The sequence below is a fragment of the Kogia breviceps genome, chromosome 1 (genome assembly GCF_026419965.1).
Source record: "Kogia breviceps isolate mKogBre1 chromosome 1, mKogBre1 haplotype 1, whole genome shotgun sequence".
NCBI classification, from domain to species: Eukaryota; Metazoa; Chordata; class Mammalia; order Artiodactyla; family Physeteridae; genus Kogia; species Kogia breviceps.
In genome coordinates, this window is record NC_081310.1 from 55,822,391 (window position 1) to 55,842,713 (window position 20,323).

The 20,323-nt window shown below is 44.4% G+C and overlaps 2 protein-coding genes across 6 annotated transcripts in view; one reads left to right on the forward strand and one right to left on the reverse strand.

Moving 5' to 3' along the window:
* ILDR2 (immunoglobulin like domain containing receptor 2) overlaps nucleotides 1–5,243 on the reverse strand; it is a 58,916-nt gene extending 53,673 nt beyond the window's left edge. Inside the window, exon 1 of one of the 3 annotated variants that reach the window (XM_067031892.1) lies at nucleotides 5,035–5,243. In XM_067031892.1, coding sequence (XP_066887993.1) covers nucleotides 5,035–5,080 — 46 coding nt within the window. In that variant the 5' untranslated portion in view covers nucleotides 5,081–5,243. The remainder of the gene's footprint in view (nucleotides 1–5,034) is intronic. The other 2 variants (XM_067031891.1, XM_059045284.2) reach the window with 2 other exon arrangements.
* Nucleotides 5,244–5,396: 153 nt separating this feature from the next.
* The window catches only part of MAEL (maelstrom spermatogenic transposon silencer), a 59,034-nt gene continuing 44,107 nt past the window's right edge, over nucleotides 5,397–20,323 (forward strand). Inside the window, exons 1-4 of one of the 3 annotated variants that reach the window (XM_067025545.1) lie at nucleotides 5,397–5,812; nucleotides 6,690–6,780; nucleotides 18,608–18,691; nucleotides 18,932–19,024. In XM_067025545.1, coding sequence (XP_066881646.1) covers nucleotides 18,968–19,024 — 57 coding nt within the window. In that variant the 5' untranslated portion in view covers nucleotides 5,397–5,812; nucleotides 6,690–6,780; nucleotides 18,608–18,691; nucleotides 18,932–18,967. Of the gene's footprint in view, nucleotides 5,813–6,689; nucleotides 6,781–18,559; nucleotides 18,692–18,931; nucleotides 19,025–20,323 lie in introns of those variants that run through there. The other 2 variants (XM_059045489.2, XM_067025619.1) reach the window with 2 other exon arrangements.

Sequence of the window (20,323 nt, forward strand, 5' to 3'; positions counted from 1 at the left end):
CGTGCAGGCTCAGCGGCCGTGGCTCACGGGCCTAGCCACTCCGCAGCATGTGGTATCTTCCCAGACCGGGGCACAAACCCGTGTCCCCTGAATCATCAGGCAGACTCTCAACCACTGCACGACCAGGGAAGCCCTGCCATGTATGTTTTTTATATGTGTGTATATATATATATATATAAAATCTGTATTTATATACATGTACACACAATGGAATATTATTCAGCCATAAAAAAGAATAAAATCTTGCTATTTGCGACAACATGGATGGACCTTGAGGTCATTATGTTAAGTGAAATAAGTCAGAAAGACAAATACTGTATGATCTCACTTATACATGTAAACTTTAAAAACAAAAACAAAAAACTGAGTTCATAGATACAGAGAACAGATTGGTGGTTGCCAGAGGTGGTGGGTGCGTGAAGGGGGTCAAAGTGTACAAGCTTCCAATTATAAAATAAATAAGTCCTGAGGATATAATCCACAGCATGATGACTATAGTTAATAATACTGTGTTGAATATTTGAAAGTGGCTAACAGAATAAATGTTGAAAGTTATCACAAGAAAAAAATTTGTAACTATATATGGTGACGGATGTTAACTAGACTTATTGTTGTGATCATTTCATAATATATACAAACATGAACTCATGTTGTACACCTGAAGCTAATATGTTACATGTCAATTATATCTCAATGAAAAAATAAAATAAAATTACATGCCAAAAAGAAAAAGACTGATAATAAGACCCAGATCCCATGGATATACGGTTAATTTGTGAAGAAGATGGGACTGGAACCCAATCCTCAAATCCCAGGTCAGGGTTCTTTCCACTAACCAAGTCCTGGTACTAATACTACTAATGCTGTACTAAGCACTAGGTACTTGAACTAAGAGCACAGCATGGTACTAGCATAGTGTTGCACTAGGACTACTAGAACTAATACCCAAATCTGTATAAACTAGACATTCAGCAGAATCATGAGTCTAAAATCTAAAGAGTAATGGGAGGCTTCCCTGGTGGCGCAGTGGTTGGGAGTCCGCCTGCCGATGCAGGGGACGCGGGTTCGTGCCCCGGTCCGGGAAGATCCCACATGCCGCGGAGCGGCTGGGCCCGTGAGCCATGGCCGCTGAGCCTGCGCATCCCGAGCCTGTGCTCCACAATGGGAGAGGCCACAGCGGTGAGAGGCCCGCGTACCACAAAAAAATAAAAATAAAAAATAAAGAGTAATGGGGATACTGAAACAACCCCCCTCTCCTAGTCCAGAGAAAAGTGCCCAGGCTGAGCATGGTGGGACATGGAGAGGGCTGTGACAAGATGCTGAAAGAAGATGCTCCAGTATGAAAAAGGTCTCTTCCATGGAGGAAAGTAGAACAGAGGAGGGAGAAAAATTGAAAAGTATACAGGATTGGAAAGGAGATAATGGAAATTAAGGTGTCAGGAATCTCAAAAAGCAACTCTTCCTTCTCCAGAGCTAATTACACTTTAACCCTCCATACCCAAGCCCATCCTCTCATGGTCACCAGGCATCTACCTGAATGCAAACCAAACCAGCCACTGTGTCTGGATACCTCCCTGCCTGCTGCAGGCTAGGTTAGAAGCCACCATGAGGCACCCACACAGTTAGTGCAGATCCCTATCATGGCCTTTGTACAGGGTACTCCATAACTGTGTGATCACTGTTCCATCACTGGAGTCTCCACCATCAAACTGTAAGCTCCTTGAAGGCAAGGCGGTCTTATTCACCCCAGCACAATGCCTGGATGTGACAGTAACTCAGCAGCTGACTGTGCATGAATAAATGTATTAACTCAGCCATCACCTCTTTGGGAGTTTGTTTCCGAGCTGCTCCATTCCCACCCCAGGTTTCAGGCATGTATTCCTCATCTGTGCTCTCGTAGCACCTGTGCGGCTCTCATGGCTCTTATCATAGGACCTCTTACCTCCATATCAAAATTACCTGAAAACTCATTTGAGTCACTGACTAGACTGACAACTCTCTGAGGGCAAGGACTATGTCTTTTCTCTCTTTATTCTCAGCACCTATTATAATACTTAGAAACCACAGGAATTTAATACAGACTTGGAGAAAGGATGGATAAATGAATGAATACAACCAAAAGGGTACCAAAAGAAATGCTAATAGAACAAGCACTCTTCGTCACAGAGAGACCCAAAAGAGTCTCCAGGAAAACAAATTGCCTGCTCCCAGACTGTCGCCACAGCTCTGGCGTTTCTTGCAGCCTCTGCTGCCAGGAAGGGCTGAAACGCCATCCATATTCAAGAACAAAGACAGAGTGAACCCTCCTCAAGTCGTATTGCTAGATGGCACCTGTTGCTAAAATAGCAGCTGGAAAGCATTTTGTTTTGTGCAAAACGACAAGGACAACAACAACAACAAAACAATTTATTACAGGAAGCAGCACCACAATGGCAATGAGAAATCATGAGGCTAAATATACAGCAGAAAAAAATACAGAATTTTTGTAATGAAAGACGAGGAAGGAGCTGCTAGAGTCTGAGGAAAAAAGCCTGAAGTGTTGATTAGAAATTGCTCGGCCTGCATGAAAAGAGAGAAACTGGGGGGGGGGGGGGGAAGGGGAGGAGAGGAAGAGAAAAAGAGAAGAGAGAGAAAGGGAGGGAGAGGGAGAGTGAATGTGGTTTTTTTCCTGGCTCTCTGACTCATTTTTAATCTGTCCTTTCCTTTCTCCCTCCCCTTCCACCACCCCCTCAAGAGAGAATTCATTGATTGGGCTGGACTAAATGCCTTACCTTTCATCTCCTGGTTGCTCTGTGAACGATGAGTATGAATCCATCTCATCCCTGACTGCTCCTCTCTCTTCCCTCCCTCCCTCTCCCCAGCCGCCATTGTTAGCTGCTTCACTTTGCCGAGGCTGGGGCTTGTCCCCGGTGGGATGCGGGGGAAGGGGAAACTGGGACCAGGGGATGCCAGTGGGTGATCAGTGCGATCCCTGGAGCCAGGCTTACTTGCAGGGCCTGGAAGTCCCAGCCCTCTGACAGCTGGGATGGCCCTGATAACTAACCTGTTGCCTGCTTCCAGGTAGGAGCAACCTCTCCAGGTGCAGATGGGAGAAGGCACAGACCAGATGAAGCAGCACCTCCCCTCAAGACAAAAACACCCCCCACACACACACCCCACAAAGCTCAGAGAGGGAGCTCAGGACAGTGCAAACAGGACTGGCCCGGTGTTTGGGAGGACTGGGTCTCGCTCCTGCTCCAACACAAACTTGCTGTGTGCACATTGCCTCTCTGGGCCTCCATTTGTATAAACTGAGAGGACTGAATTAGATGGTCTTAGGGACCATTTCATGAAAAGCTGTCAGCCATCTAGCAAGGGTTATATGTTCCCCTTCTGCCCCATGCCCTGCAAATCCCTAGAGAGCTTTTTTGGGTATACCCTAGGGTGTCTGGAAGAGCACCTCTGACTTGGGGACCCCTCCCCAGATTCCTAGCTGACTTCAGGGAGGTGGTGATAAAGATTTAAGGCCAAAGTTCCCCTCAAATATGATAAGTGAGAAGTAGAGGCAAATTAAGGACATTCAGAATCAGTGAGGGTGGAAGTAGAAGGCACTGGGAGGCCAGGGGAGTGGGGAGGCATGGATTAGGCAATCCCTGAAATTAGAGATGATTCATACTTGAATAATGTGGGAAAGAAGAACTCAGAGCAGCCAAGAGAAGAGGCTAACTCTGCTGAGGGACCCCTCCCCAAAGCTAAACCCCACAGGGGGCAAGAGCCAGTGTTAGGGACCCTTCATTAGGAATAGAAAAAAAAAAAAAAACTGAGGCAATCTATAATCTTATTCTGAAGCTAAGGGACATAGTGGTTTTGTTTTTCTTCTTAAATGTATTTTACCCTCTTTCAATCACTTCCCTTAGATATTTTTATCTTGTTCCTCTTTTCCTACTGACTTGATTTTTCCCAGTCTTCAATGCTCCCAGAGGGGACACAACTTTGTTCTTGGTGCTATTTTCCATTTTCTCTCCTGCCCTTCACTACCCCATCTTGTCTTCACCACTTTTCTGCTCCCTTGTTCCTCTCCTCCATCACTTGGTTCCACCTTGCTTTGAATTGTTGCCTCAGACCCAGTCCAGACTACCCAAGCCTTCCTAACCCCTCCACCTCCACCCAAGGCAGGGCTGCTCTGTGAATCTCTCAGGGCTGCCCATTCAGCCTGGCCACCTATCTCTCAACCTCACAGATCATCCTGTGGGAACATCCTGTTAGGAACTAGAGCCTTTCCAGACCCCAGGAGGGTGGGGAGAAAGTTCACCAAAAGGGAGGGGTAAATACGGAGGTCTCAGCTAGAGGAAGTGACTCTAATGCTAAGGCAAGGCCCTACCTTTTGAATATCTCTGCAAATTATCTTTATTAGAGGGTGTTCCCACCTGTTTATGGGGGGAGGAAGGCTCTTCTCTTCTATGGGACCACTCCCCAAATGGTACCAAATGAGAGTGGGGCCCCCAACTCCACAACCAATCAAGCCTCCATCCCCATGTCCTTACTCATCCCCGCTCCCTGCACACCTGGGAGCCACTGAAGAATGCCCCTGGGGCTCCCGGCTTCTCTAGGGAAGGAATTAAGAAGACACTCCTTTACTTCCAACCCCCAGAAAACCAGTTCTCTTAATTAATCAGTTTCCTCCGAGCTTTCATTTATTTTCCCAACCAGGCTTTTCCCAGGACTCACAGCATTACAAACTCAAGATAAGACCGAGGAAGAACCGTTGTATGGAACGAGAAATGCACACTGCAAAGAACAATCTCATATCTCGAATGAGTCAAAACACCTGCATCTCGATCCAGCTCACTTGATACCGGGGTTTCTCCTCGCCTCCCCCATCATTCTAACACACACACACACACACACCCCTCCCCCCACTTACCACCAGCCTGCTAAGCAGCTTTAAGCACAATGGGGGGTAACTGGGGGTGCGGTGCGGTGGGCTAGGGTTAGAACAGTACCAGTACCGGAATACATACAAAGTTACCCGTCTCGGTAGAAAACGCCTCTTACCTGTTAGGCAGAAGAAAGCAACCCACGCCAGCACGACCCTGTCCATTTTCCCCAACTTCCCATCCAGATTAAGGAGTGAGGTTAGTGGGAAGCGACAGAGACAGGAGGATCGAGGTAACCGAGCGGCGGAGGCGACGGCGGGCGCGAGCGGGCCCTCGGTGTCCCTGGGCGCCGCCGCCCGCTGCCCGGGCCGCGCAGGCGGGGCCCCGGGTTGACTGCGCCGCCGGCGGCACGCGCGCTGCCGCGGGCTCCCGGACTCCGTGCGGCGCTCAGCGGCGCCTTCCCCGCGGGCTGGCGAACCCGCACGCCCAGGCAGCTCGGCCCACCGAGCGCCTTCCGGCAGCAGAGCGCGCCGCGCGGGGGAGCTCGGCCGCCGGCTCCCGGCCCTGCCGCTAGCCGCCCCGGGGCTACCAAAGTTTCTCGGTCACGTGCACGCCCCTGCTGCCCGCAGGTCAGCGCTGAGTGACAAAGTACAGGGGGGAGAGGGGGCGCGGGGGAGACGGCAGGGCGGGCTGCGCGGAGCCGGGAGCGATCAGCGCGGCTGCTCCCAGCGAAGCCAGCGTTCGGGACCCGAGCCAGAAGCGGGGTTGGGGACTCGAGGAGGGGGAGTCTGGGTACGCACGTGGCCAGGGCCATTCTGAACTGGGACAGAGGGACCTACAGGGACTTGGCATAACTTGTTGGCAAGGGTGTGCGCTTTCGCTGACCCCCCTGCCCCTCCGTTCGGTTCCCGTTTTGTCAGTGCAAGGAACCGAAGGGCTCAGCAGAATTGGAAAAGGTAGGCGGGAATCCTGTGTCGAAACTTTCTCCTGTTAAAACATTATGAGGTTGAAGCATTATGAGATAAGGGCATGCAGCTCTTTAACAGAAAATATATAAAACTAGAATGAAATGAACAATTATACGGCTCACATTTGTCCAACATTTAATCGGTTCTTGGCCTTTTGGCTAAAATCAGGCGCATTTGTACAACACTTTACAGTTTGCAGGGCGCATTAACATGGATTACTCCATTTCTTAAAAGGATCTTGTGTGTGTAGGAAAGGATTCTAAATGTATGTGTTTCGAGAGAACCAAGAAATGTGTATGTTAACGAACATATTAAGCATCTACTAGGTGCTAAGAACCAAGGCTACAAAGATGAGTAAGACAGACTTCCTGCCATTAAGGGGCCTCATCTTGGGTCCCGGAGAGGGAGGAAGATCAGCACATTGAACACAAAACACATACTGGTAGTAAAACAGAGCAAATGTGATGATGGAGATCTGGAGAAAGGGCCCTCAGAACATGAAGGAAGGAGCAGTTTAGTGGGGAGTAGGGGAGGGTGGGCAACACCACAATAAAGAAGGGGTAACATCTCAATTGGTATTTGCAGAATGGGCAAGATTTGTGCTATTGAGGGATTGGGGGTGGAAAGGGGATAGGGCAGGGGGGATTCTGGGCAGAGGAAAGAAAGGGGACAAGGCAGAAAGGTAGAAAATTCTTCTGAAAACAGTGGTTCTAGGCTTGAGAGTTCCTGGAGAGAGACTCTACATGCTTAGGAGTGAATGAACGTATATGTGAAACGGGGATGAGATGTGAACATCAGAAATGGTGAGAATTGACTCTGGTCTTTCATGGCTGCCTGACATCGCAATTCCCTTCTTATTTTCAAGGAATCCCAACTATGGAAGCCAAAAAGTCTAGAGCAGTCTCCACAGCCGGGGACCCTCTCACTCAGAGCTTTTTGAACCTGGAGCACATGAGGTAAGAAGCAGAGTCAGTGGAGAATCAGTTTTGCTGCTGAGGTGGGCAGCTGGCATCCAGTGTTCACAGGCCAGCCATGGCAGAGGTCAGGCCATCAGACTACTGTGATGTGTGGGTTTTTTTTTGTGTGTGTGTGGTACGCGGGCCTCTTACTGTTGTGGCCTCTCCCGTTGCGGAGCACAGGCTCAGCGGCAGGCTCAGCGGCCATGGCTCACGGGCCCAGCCGCTCTGCGGCATGTGGGATCTTCCCGGACCGGGGCACGAACCCGTATCCCCTGCATCGGCAGGCGGACTCTCAACCACTGTGCCACCAGGGAAGCCCTGATGTGTGGTTTTTGGCTGTGCTCTTGGTTGTGTAGCCTCTCTGGGTTCCAGCTCACTTTCTACACCTGGCTCTTCACCCTTCCTGGCAATTCTGTGAGCCACCCCATATCCTCCTGTAAATTCTCTCTTTGCTTATTGTGGCCAGAGATGATTTCTGAAGCTTGCAATTAAGAACCCTGACTAATATGCTGTGTGAGAGAAGTTTGGAGGATTATTTTCTTTCATATACAAAAGAAGGAAGGAAGGAGGGAGGGAAGGAAGAAAGGAAGGAAGAGAGGGAGGGAGGAAGGAAGGAAGGAAGGGGAAAATCGAAATAAAGGAGATACCTAACATTTGTGGGTTTCCTATTAGGTTCTAGACACAGTCCTAGATGTTTCACAAGCTTTCTCGGTTAATCCTAATGAGGAAACTCAGGCCCAGAGAATTTAATTATCTTCTTAAGATCAGGTAGCTAGCAAGTGGCAAAGGTAGGATTTTAACTGAGATCTTTTGGCTCAAAGCATATTCCCTTTGCACTATAAAACTGACATCTAGACCAGAGGGTTGATATGATGATGTATTTGTATCATCTACAAATTATTTACACATATTTATTGTACACAGAGCATAAAAGAGTTTGAATAGTGTTTAGTATTTAAGCATACATAACGATGGTATTTTATGCAAAACTTGGACATTAGAATTGAGAAATTGGAAATGGGGGATGGACTGAGCTAAGGGAACCTGGATGTGCATGGAAAGTGGAAAGTGAAAGCCCACAGAAGTGAGCTTTGAATGTGTGCTTGGAGTTTGTATGTCAGCAAGGAGTCAGGGCACTTGGGGAAAAGCTTGTGCCAGAGTGAATCAGAATGCAGGGGCCTTGTCCACCATCCAGGGAATTTATTTTCTGTGTAGCACCCTGCATGTCTATCTTCTACCTAGAGAGATACAGTTCATCAGCATCTTCCTGAGTGGGTGGAGCCTGTGCCATCCCTAAGGAGATGCTAAACTGAACTAAATCATGGTGTGTACCCCTCCCTAATGCACATTATTACCAAGGTGATGGAGGGTTAAGAGGAACTTTAAGGGTACACCTTATGATTCAAAACCTGCAGCCTAAAGGATGGAGGTAGGAGGAGGGTGGGACAATGGTATTATTTTGCTGTATTGGTGGAGGTAGCAGGATATGACATCAGAACCCTGGTGCTCTTCCAAGTGTGGTTTTTGAACTTTGGCATCAGAATCACATAAAAGTGTTTGCTTAAATGCAGATTACCAGTCTCTACTAAAAACTATGAGATCAGAAATTCTGGGTGGGACCTGGAAATCTGCATTTTAACTGCCTTCCTCACATTCTTCTGAAGCTCACTAATGTTTAAGAAGCATTACTTAATCACTTTTTTGTTTTTCTGGGAGGCTGTTGAGTTGATGTTTGCAAATGAGCCTTGGATTCAGATCTGGTTAAGCTCCAGTTGTCCGTTTATCTTGGCCAAATAGGACAGGACCCCCATAGAGATGAATTTTTCACCGCCACGGGAAGGGTCCGGATCCCCAACACTTCAAACTTTCTGCTGCAACCAGAGACAAAATGGCAGAATATAGGCCTGTGTGGGACCAGATCAGGATTCCCAGGAAGCCACAGCTGGAATTGTATATGATGGGGAGTGGGTGTAGACTGACAGGCGGCTTTGCCAAAGTTGCACCCTTTAGAACAGAATTAGGACATGGAGAAAAAAGAAGTGAACCACCGCAAGGAGACAGGCTGGTAGCTGGTAGCAACCACATAGTTATAAATATAATGCAGCTGAATCCTCTTTAAAACATGATTTCATTGCAGGCACATAGGCATGCATGCACATGAATTCTGCTGAATGTAGATCTTTTTAAAGCACACAGATAATATCACATTTCTACTTCTCTCTGATCTGTTCTTCCAGGAGGAATCTATGAGGTGTGACTATAAAACAGATACCATGTTTCTTACCTAAGTCTGGTTCTTCTTTCCTTCCCTTGTGCTACCTTTTCAGTTTGTTAATGTTCCCCATCCCCCATATCTTCAAAACCATCTTCAAAACCACCTTCAATGAATTATAATTTTTTAAAAAATCTAAATTAAAGTGATAAACTAAAATAAACAAACAAACAAACAAATACTGGAGACTCTAGCCACCCTGTACTGGAAACTGGAAACATTTTCAATCTGGAAGCCATTTCATATTGCAGAATAAATTGTTTCATTAAGAAAATGCTTTAAAGAAAGGAAATGCAAATATAAAGCACATGATGCCAAAGAATTTTAAAAAGCTGTACTGCCAAGAACAGTGGTAAGTATATAATAAGTAAAAGATTGGGAGCATGTACTGAAAATTTCACATACTTGAAGCAGATTTAACCCAAGAGCATGCTGTCTCAGGCTTCAAATCAAACTGCAGTGGTGCAGTGGGGGCAGAATTCGATGATGTCTGCTTGCCCCGTCCTGAGGCCAGACCCCACCAACGGTGGGTGGCTCCCACCTGAGCTAGCTCTCTATGCTTTCCCCACAGAGGTCTATCCAAGGATAATGTGCAGACAAAAAGCAGAACATCAAACTGTATTTAGGGCATGGTCTCAAATATGGAAAATGTATTTAAAAGAGATAATGGAAACAACAAAAGAGTAATAATGGTTATCTTAGGTAGGATGGTCATTCATTTCTATTTTCTTCTTTAGATTTTCTACATGCTCTAATAGTTCTACAATGCAGAAAGAGTTGCTTGGACAAAAGATTCAGCTGTGCCACAATTTACTTAGTCTCTGGGACATCCCTGGAGGAAGGAGAGAGTCACCAAGAAGGTGTGATGGGTGTTTTGTCAGGCCTGTATCTTTAGCGAGATACAAAGCCCCCAAATGTACACCTTCACTCATTCTGTCTCAATCATGAGCTGTTAATCAAGTTAATTATGAGCAGTTGAAGCCCTGGGAGCCCTTAGTGACTGACAGCTCAACCCATAATTTCTCTGTGAGTTACAGAGCCAAAGACTAAGTAAGGCTGCTTCTCTTTTAGGAGTTCTATCTCCAGTTTCTGCTTTTGTTTTTGTTTCAGTGTTAGCCTACTTAGGAAACCAGCACAGCATCAACGGCCCCCCAGATTAGCAGCAGAGCAGATTCCAGTGATCAAGCAGCACCCTTTATCCCAAAGGGGGAATGATGAAGGGGGCCTGTCTTTCTGTATTTCATCCAGGCTTTGGGTTCTAGGTCTTGGCGATTAAGCCAGAAGATTGCTTCTCAGCCCTAAGCATTCTCCTAGAGGCCTTCTCCCCTGGCACGGGTCAAAGACAGAGCCCAAGAGAGGGAAGTGAGCCAGAATAAGTATGTCATCCAATGACCTCACTCCCAGAAAACAGGCAGGTAAGGCAGCTGGAACAACAGAGTCAGAACACTGAACAGCATAAAGGGAAGCAGCTCTAGCAATGGAAGGGTCATTTGTGGGCTCTCGAAAGCTAGTGTTAAAGAATGGCAGCCTTGACCTTTGTGTTGAAGTTGTGGGGTGAGGCTCTCTCTTGAATCATTAATTCTGTACTCCTACCCGATTCTGAGTGGGTGCCCTATACACAGAGATGATCAATATGTATTTCTGTCTAATTAATTACAACCTGTTCCAGGGCCTTCTTCCCTTTTCCTTATCTTCTCTCTTTCTTGAATTCATTCATTTATTTATTCCATACACATTCACTGAGCACCTACTGTATTTTAGATACTATGCTGTCTAGAAATTCAAGATGAGTAGAAATTCAAAGATGGATGAGTCACAGCCTCTTCTGTCAAAGAGCTTACAGTTGAGTTGTAGCCGTGTGTGTTGTGTGTGTGTGCGTATGTGTGTTTTGGGGTGGGGGAGAGACAGACACATTGGCCTTTAAATGTGATAGTATGACAGGGCCCACATTAGGACATGTTCTAGGTATGGTTTGGGAACAAAGGGAGAGGGTCAGTTACCCGTCTGGAGTGCTGGTCAGAGATGTCTTCATGAAAAGGTGACCCCTGAGCTAAGTCTTAAATATGATCTGGGCAGAATTTCTAAAAGCAGAAATGGAGCATGAGTTAGTGCAGATGCATAAGCAATGGGCCGAGATGACAGTGGGGCCAGCTGCCAGGAATATGAGTCAGCAATGAGGCTGGAAAAGTTGGCTGAGGTTGGACCAAGGTGATCCAGGCTATCAGTTCTGGACTGAACTCTGCAGGCAATGGACCACCCATAAGGATATCTAAGCAGAAGAACAAGATCAGACATGTATTTCAGCCAAGTTATTGTGGCCACAGGATGTAGGATGTATACTGGTGGAAAGAGAGACAACAGGCAGAGGCCTCTTCCATGGGAGAGCTCATCACAAGAGCCCAAGAAGGAACAAGTACCAGTACTAAGCTATAGTGTGGCAGGAAAGAGAAGCAAATAGTATGTAAGAGAGACATGACAGGGAGACACAAGAAGTAGAATCCACATGACCTGACAACAGGTTGCACGTGTATAGACTGAGCAAGCCAAGGAATCAACCAGACTTCAGGGTGAGTTACTCAAGAATGTGGTGTGCATTTAGGCAATATCTAAAGATGATGGAGAACTTGGAAATTCCCCTTTTTTGCTGTGGCAAAGCACTGTGTAATAAACATCCTTGAGCACCTATAATGAACAACTTGGAATACTTATGTTAAAGAAGTAGGGATCTCACAGAGGTCAGAGCCACTCATGGTCTGCGTGGCCTGGGGAAGGCACTTTACCACTCTGAGCCTCAATTTCTCACTCTGCAAAATGGGGATGATCATTGAATCTATTTCATAGGGTTGTTATGAAGAGGAGAGATGAGATTACGCTGTGCAGTGTTTAGCAGGGAGTCTGACAGGGTAGCTTTCAATGAATGTTAGCTATTATTACTATTATTATTAGCACAGGTTGGAGGATACACTAACTGTACTGTCAGGGCCTTAATTTAAACTAGCATCAGGACAAAAATAGCACGAGGAAAAACATTTTCCTAAAATGCTGTTTCCTTTGGGGTGGTTTCATAACACTCAGCTGAAAATCACACCTCATACTTAATATTTTTTTAAAAAAGTAGAAGCCATCCAAATTTCCAATGGCTTCTCACCCCTTTAGACTGAAATCGAAAATCCTCACAGTGACCTTATAAGCCCTGTATGATTTGGCCCAAGCTCCCTCTGCAATATCCTCTCTGATCTCCCCCTTGCTCTCTTCACTCCAGCCACAGACTTACTTTGCTATTCCTTAAACACCCCTGACGTGTGCCCACCTTGGAGTTTTTGCACTTTCTACTCCCTTGGTCTGGAACGCTCTTTGCCTGACATCTTCATGGTTTGCTTCCTCACTTCCAGTGTTTGCTTAAATTTCATTTCTTCAAATAGAGGCTCTTCTGACCACCCTAAAATTGTCCCCTCCGTCAGTCCCTATTCCCTTATCCTGTATTATCTTTCTTCATTGGACTGACTGTCCAATAAGATGTTCAGACATCTTATTATATACATAGTTGTTTATTTCTTTATTGTCTGCCTTCCTCATTAGGTTTGTTCTGTTCAACTTATTATTGTGACTGAAATAGAGCCTAGCACTCAGCAGACTCTTCATATTTATTAAATGAATGAAGCACTTCCTCTTAGAAACTCTTCTCTTAGTTTCCGTGGTTTTCTCCCTGCTTCCTCAGACATTCCTTCTTCCTTACCTTTACTGGGTTTTCTTTTTCTAACTGACTTCTAAAGGCTGGTGTTCCTCAGGACTCCATCCTGGATCCTTTTTGTCTCTCTTCACTCTCAGCCTAAGCAATCGCATCTATTTCCATGAATTTAAGTACCAGCTTTATGTGGCTTACTTCCAAATTCTATCTCTAGCCCAGAACTCCAGACTTAGCCGATTGCCTGCTTGACATCTCCACTTGACTATATAATAGGCATTTCAAAATTAACATGTCCATAACTGGATTCTTGACACCCCCCTCCGGCCCCTGCTATGCATACCCCCAACAAAAAGCTGCCCCGCTCTAGAATTTCTGAATAGGGAGATCAATGTGGTTGGAAAAAGGGAAAAACTGTTCTGTTTTCATAGGACTTTACTTAAGTAAAACTGGAAAAAAAAATCAATTGTATCAGAGGAGGAGGGGAGCAGGTAATAGTATTATAGGAGTATTGGACCCTGTTTGGCGCTAGCACAGTCCTCGCTATTTTACAAAAAGACACCACTTGCCACTGGGTTACTCGAGTCGAAACCCTAGGATTCCTCCCTTTCTCTTACTTCTGCAGCCAGTCCATCAGCTAGTTCTGTTTTAACACAAAGTACAATTGAAACCGTCCTCACCTCTCCATGTCTGCTCCATGTCTCTGTTCTAGGTCATCATCATCTCACATGGACTCCTGAAGAAGCCTCCTAACTCATCTCCTCGTGACCATTCTTGCTGATTTGAATCTGTTTTCCGACTAAGCATCAAGAGTGACCTTCTTAAACTGTAAACTATATAATGACACTTTTTAAAAATCCCTTAAATGACCACCGACGTCCTTAGAGTAATATTTGAACCCCTGACACTAGCCATGCCCAAATCTGTGCTGGTCACTCTATCCTCAGCATGCACCACTCTCCACCTGACTGGATACACTTCAGCAACACCAACCAGTCTTCCATCTGTTCTGAGGATTCAACAAATTCTTTATTGCGTGAAGCCTTTTCATGTGCTGTCCCCTCTGTCTGGAATGCTCTTCTTTCAGCTCTTTGCATGACTAGCTCCATACCTTTGCATCCTTTCTCATTTTAAATGGCACCTCCTCAGAGAGGTTTGCCTCCGATCACCTACTGAAACATTTAACAGTTAAATCCAAATATTATTTTGAATTTTAAAAATAAGATAAAGTGATCTTGGCCAAGATGGAGTAACAGGAAATGAATCTATCCAGCAGCCTGAAACAACTAAAAAACTGGTTAAAATATATGAAACAATGTTTTCAGATACTGGACATCAGGAAGCAGAGATGAGTAATCCTTGAAAGAACAGAAACAGGGTGAGCCCTGTGATTACCCCAGGTTGATGCCCAGAGAGAGGATCCAGAATGCAGCATCAAGAGGGCTAACCTAGGCAGAGTCCTGTGGTCTCCCTGGGTTAAGGAGATGGTGTTGGGTGTCTGGTAGGCCAGAGTGGCTAGAGTTCACAGGGCAGAGTACCAGACAGAGAGAGCAGCACAAAGAAAAAGCTCTGGAAGTCTGCTGAGGATCTCCCTTGGAGCTCCAGCTGAATACTGATCAGTGCCTGTGTGGGAGGAAACTATACAGTGCCAGGGAAAGAACAACCTGAAAGGATTAGAAGGAACAATCCTTGAAATTCACACAGGGCTAGAAATAGTCTGTGTTTCCATTAGCCAAAGTGGAAAAACCTCCAAATTCATGGGTTGTCAGGAAGAGTACTCAGAAGGGTGTTATATCAGCAGAGGAGAAAATTAGTCCTAAAGGTTGCTCTGATTCCAAATAACAAAGCATAAAAGCAACCTCAAAAGGAGGAAAAACTAGACTAAAATTGTTTCCAAATAACATAACACAAAGCACAAGAATATTTACAAGAATACAAAAATATGCAGCATTCAACAGGGTAAAATTTACAACGGTCATCCAACCAAACATTGCCAAGCTTACAGAGAAGCAAGACAAAATACAACCCATAATAAGGAGAAAAATCAACCAGTAGAAACAGACCCAGAAATGACACAGACGATGAAATGAGTAGGCAAAGACATTTAGTAGTTATTATAACTACATTCCTTATTATAACTACATTCCATGTTAAAGGTAGAGGACAGATAGACCATGTTAAGTAGAAATATAGAAGATATAAAAAAGATTTAAATCAAATTCTTAAAATGAAAACTAAATGATTTGATACAAAAAATACACCGGATGAGGGCTTCCCTGGTGGCGCAGTGGTTGAGAGTCCGCCTGCTGATTCAGGGGACACGGGTTCATGCCCCAGTCCAGGAAGATCCCACATGAGTGGCTAGGCCCGTGAGCCATGGCCGCTGAGCCTGTGCATCCGGAGCCTGTGCTCCTCAACGGGAGAGGCCACAACAGTGAGAGGCCCGCATACCTCAAAAAAAAAAAAAATACACTGGATGGGATTAGTAACAAATTAGACACTGCAGATGAAAAGATTAGTAAACATGAAGAAATAGCAGTAGAAAATGTAAAATGAAATGCAAAGAACAAAGACTGAAGGGAAAAAAATGAATAGAATATTAGTGAACTATGGGGCAACTTCAAGCAGCCTAAGGGGGTAGTGAGGAAACTTTTGGGGGTGGGTATGTTCATTATCTTAATGGTGGTGATGGTTTCACAGCTGTACACATATGTTAAAGCTCATCAAGTTGTATGCTTTAGATATATGTATTTAACTTACTGTACTTCCATCATGTCTCAACATTGGTATAAAAAAGCAGTCTGGAACTAAAATCCCAGATAATAACATGGGAGATGGCAATGGGGTGATAGAGCAGTGGGTTGGGATACTAAGTGAGGGGAAGCAATAGCTTTCTAAGCTTCTTGTCTATTTGGGAAGAATGGGTCTATTTGTCTAATAGGTAATGGGTACCTATTAACTGTATAAGTTGTTATAAAAGTGTTTTAAAATAAGTGTCTTAAAAAAATAAAAATAAAAAATAAAACAAGTGTCTTAAAAATATGGGTAGCTACTGAATGAAGCAAAATAGAATGCATAACTTGAAACCAATGTAAGAGAAAGTACAGCAAAAAATAACTGATCAATCCAACTAAAGCAGAAAAAGGAAAAATAAGAAAACTAGAAAGATAGTAAATAAAAGTTGAAATACTTGAATGAAGCTTTTTATTCAAGAAACTAGAAAAAGAACCACAAACTGGCCAGAAGTAATAGAAAGAAAGACTCTGTAAACTTAAAGCAGAAATTAAAAGGAATAGGAAAACTGTAAAGTTCATCAATAAAACCCAAAGTTGTTGTTTTATAAAGATCAATAAAATAAACTTTGGCAAGTATTAAGAGGAAAAAAGACAAGGTATAAATAACATTAGGAATTATGTATATTTTAAATTACAAGCAAATATTTTATGCCAATAAATTTTGTTTTTTAAATCAACTTTATTGAAGTATAATTTACACACAATAAAATGCACACCTTTTAAATGTATTATTTGAGGAGTTTTGACAACTATATGCCACCTGTAACTACTACCACCACAATCAAGGTATAGAATATTTCTGACAACCCAGGAGTTCTCTTGTCAGTTCTCAGTCAATCCCCTTTGTCTACCTCTTGGCCCTAGGTAACTGCTGATCTGATTTCTAAATGATAGTTTTGCCTTTTCTTGAGTTTTGTATAAGTAGAATCATACAGTGTCTATCCTTTTATGTATGCCTTTTTCATTCAACAAAATTATCTTGAAATTCATCCATGTTGAATATCAATAGTTCATTGCATTTCATTCCTGAATAGCAGTGTACTATGGATATACCATAATTTTTAAGTCAGTTCATCTCTTAGTGAACACTTGGGTTGTCGAGTTTGGGGCTCTTATAAATAGAGCTGATATGAAATTCATTTCCAAGGGGATATATTTTTTCATTTCTCCTAAATGAGTGGAAGTTCTTGGTCCTATGATAAATGTATGTGTAACTTTGTAAGAAACTGCCACTGTATGAAAATTCTAGTTGTGTCACAATCTTGCCAACATTTTACAGCAATATAAATGAAAACCTAAATGAAATAGACAATTTTATAAAAAGTAATGAATTACCAAAATTGTTTGAAGGAAAGGTAGGAAGCCTGAAAAGACTAATAACCATACAAAGTATTGAAATGGTAATCAAAGGTCAACCCCACCCTCCAAAGATATACTATGATCAAAGAGTTTTACTAGTGAAGTTCTACCAAACTGTCCAGGAATAGATAATCCCATCTGTTGTTCAAAGTGAACAGAGAAAAAGATAGCAGTTTATTTTATGAGGCTATTACAACGCTGATACCAACATTCTGTAAGGATATCAAGAAAAAAATCTGTAATTTAATATCACTTCAATCAAGGAAGCAAAAATCCCACATTAAGTATGCTTTAAAAAATAAGCAATGCCAAGCATGATCAAGAAGCGGTTATAGTAGTAGGAATGGTAGGATGCTTAACATTAGAAAAATCTAGCAATATCATTTATTGAGGTAACCAATTAAAGGATAAAACCATATGGTCATCTGAAAAGATGCACATAAAACATTTAATAAAATTTCAACTACTGTTCTTGATTCTAAAAAATATACATACAACACGTATACACATACTCAATAAACTGAACACAGGAATTTCTGCGGGAAGCACATGTTACTAGAAAATCCAAGAAAATCGATTGTCACTATTTGAACCAATTTGAGAGTTCAGCAGGGTGACTAAATACACAAGATTGACACTAAAATCAATACCTTCTCTACACATCAGCGGTAACTAATTAGAAAATATAATGGAAAAAAGAAATACATATAATAGTTATAAATATATTCTAGGAATAAAACAACCAAAAAATAAAGAAACCAGACCTTTATGAGGAAATCTATAAAACTTTATTCAAAGACATTATTTAAAATCTCAGACTCTTACTGTATGTTTCCTTCCAAACACTTAAGAAAAACTGCGTTTTTAAGAACCATACTCTTTGCAACAGTAATGTCATTTAAGAATGGGGAAGGGCTTCCCTGGTGGCGCAGTGGTTGAGAATCCGCCTGCCAATGCAGGGGACACGGGTTCGTGCCCCGGTCCGGGAAGATCCCACATGCCGTGCACCGGCTGGGCCCGTGAGCCATGGCAACTGAGCCTGCGCTCCGCAACAGGAGAGGACACAACAGTGAGAGGCCTGCATACCGCACAAAAAAAAAAAAAAAAAAAACCAAATCAAATAATGCTGGTGGTTTTCGTCATCTTACCCGCCTCCCTCACCCTTAGATTGTAAACTTCTTAAGGGAAAAGATCTTGTTAGTCGTGTTCCTCTGTCCCCCCACCCAATACCTTTCACAATTCTCAGCACGGATTTGGCCCCTTACAGTTGTAAAACATCGAAGAACCTGAAGCCTTTGCGGTCCTCTTTCTCTCTATTTTGATGGATGTTACGCAATAACATACTGAAATTGCTCCAAGCCTTCCACGTGACAAGACCTCAGCCAACGACTCATGCCAGCCAATCAGAATACTCCTCACCTGTGACCTCTCTCCTCCCCCATCCCCCCACCCGCCCCCACAGTGGCAAGAGGGGGAATCTTACTTTCTCGGGCTGTTTTTTCTCCTGGCGAGGCCAATGCGCCTGCGCACCGTGCCCTGATTGGCTGAGAGCTGCGGACCTGCGCGCGCAGGCCTCCGCCTCGGTTACTAAGAGCGTGAGCCGTGCGAGGGCGGTTGAAGGTGGTATTGTCTCTGGCCTGCTTCGAGGCCTGAACCGCGCTCACCATGCCTAACCGTAGGACCCGTCGCGGTTCCTACTATTTCTTCGTGCAGGAGAAGATCCCAGAACTACAGCGGAGAGGCCTGCCCGTGGCTCGCGTCACTGATGCCATCCCCTACTGTTCCAGTGACTGGGCGGTAAGGCTGGAGGCCAGTGAGCCTGGGGTCGGGCAGTTGAGCAAATGGGAGGGAAAGAAGACTCGAGGAGGCCAGTGACCCCTGGGCCCCTGCTGGAGGGGGAGAAACACCCCCTGAGTCCGTGGCTCAGGGCAACCGACGCCGCTTCTGCCTCCCTGTAATGTGCAGGCATCTACAGGCTGGGCCCTGAGCAGTAGGTCCTCACTGCTGCTGCTTGTCTCCCCCTTCTATCTCCTCAAGGTCCTGAGGGAGGAGGAAAAGAAGAAGTATGCAGAAATGGCTCGAGAGTGGAGGGCTGCCCAGAGGCAGAAGTCTGGGCCTTCAGAGAAGCAGGTAAAGTTAGCCAGAGAAGAGCAGTCACCTGCCTGGCACATAGGCATGCTCAGTAAATGCTGGATGAGTGAATGGGTGAATGTCAGTGGTAGACGACTGGGTGATTTGGGTGAGTGCAAAGAAGCGTTTTTCATTTTTTTCCACATGTCAGAGAATGCCTCCTAAAAAACTAGCAGGCTTCCGGTACTGGGGCACACCTTGGTATCATTTGATGGTGAAGGCCAGGGAAAATCCCATTAGAAAACCTGCACCCAGTAGACCGTGATCAGCAAAGGGAATGTTGATATTTAGGGTTTGTACTAGATGAGCTCTAAGGGTCTCTTTCAACTCCTTTGTGATTTAAGAAACCTTTTTCAAATGTTTAAAAGTAGTTTGGTCCACTCTCTCTTTTTGAATGACACCTGGAACGAGGCCAGTTCCTGTGTTTAAAGTATGGAAATAATAAGATTTGTGGATGTCAATGAATGTTTGTGTCTTAGAGGTAAGAGTTGTATAAAGTTTATTTGGGTTAATTTCTGTGTAGCAGGATGTTAAAGCACTAAATAAAATTTGTTGCTGATTCATATCAAGAAAAGGCAAGGTAACTGTGGAATTTCCCCCCTCCCTCTGTGTTCTTCCCATTCCTACATAGCAAAAATTCTATTCATATTATAAACTGTTAATATTGGATTGAAATTCGAGAGAGTTTTGCTTGTTTTAGGTTTGAGAGATTTTTATTTTATGGTTTTATGTTTGAGTAGAAGCTCTAATCAGTTGAATTTGTACTTGTGAGCCATAATTTTTTTTTCTTCTCACTATAGTGTCTTAAGACATCTCCCCTCAAAATGAAAGCCATGTTGTATGTATACGTCATTGAGACTTGGAGTCAGCACAATCTGGTTTTTACTTTGAGTGAAGAACAAGTAATATTAGAGTACTTTGGGAAATGATTTTTTAAAATAAATTTATTTATTTATTTATTGGCTGCATTGGGTCTTTGTTGCTGTGCGCGGGCTTTCTCTAGTTGCGGTGAGCAGGGCCTACTCTTTGTTGTGGTGTGCGGGCTTCCCATTGCGGTGGCTTCTCTTGTTGCGGAGCACGGGCTCTGGGCATGCGGGCTGCAGTAGTTGTGGCTCGTGGGCTCTAGAGCGCAGGCTCTAGTTGTGGCACACGGTGCTTAGTTGCTCCGCAGCATGTGGGGTCGTCCCGGACTAGGGCTCGAACCCGTGTCCCCTGCATCAGCAGGCGGACTCTCAACCACTGCGCCACCAGGGAAGCCCCAGGCGGATTCTTAACCACTGCACCACCAGGGAAGTCCTG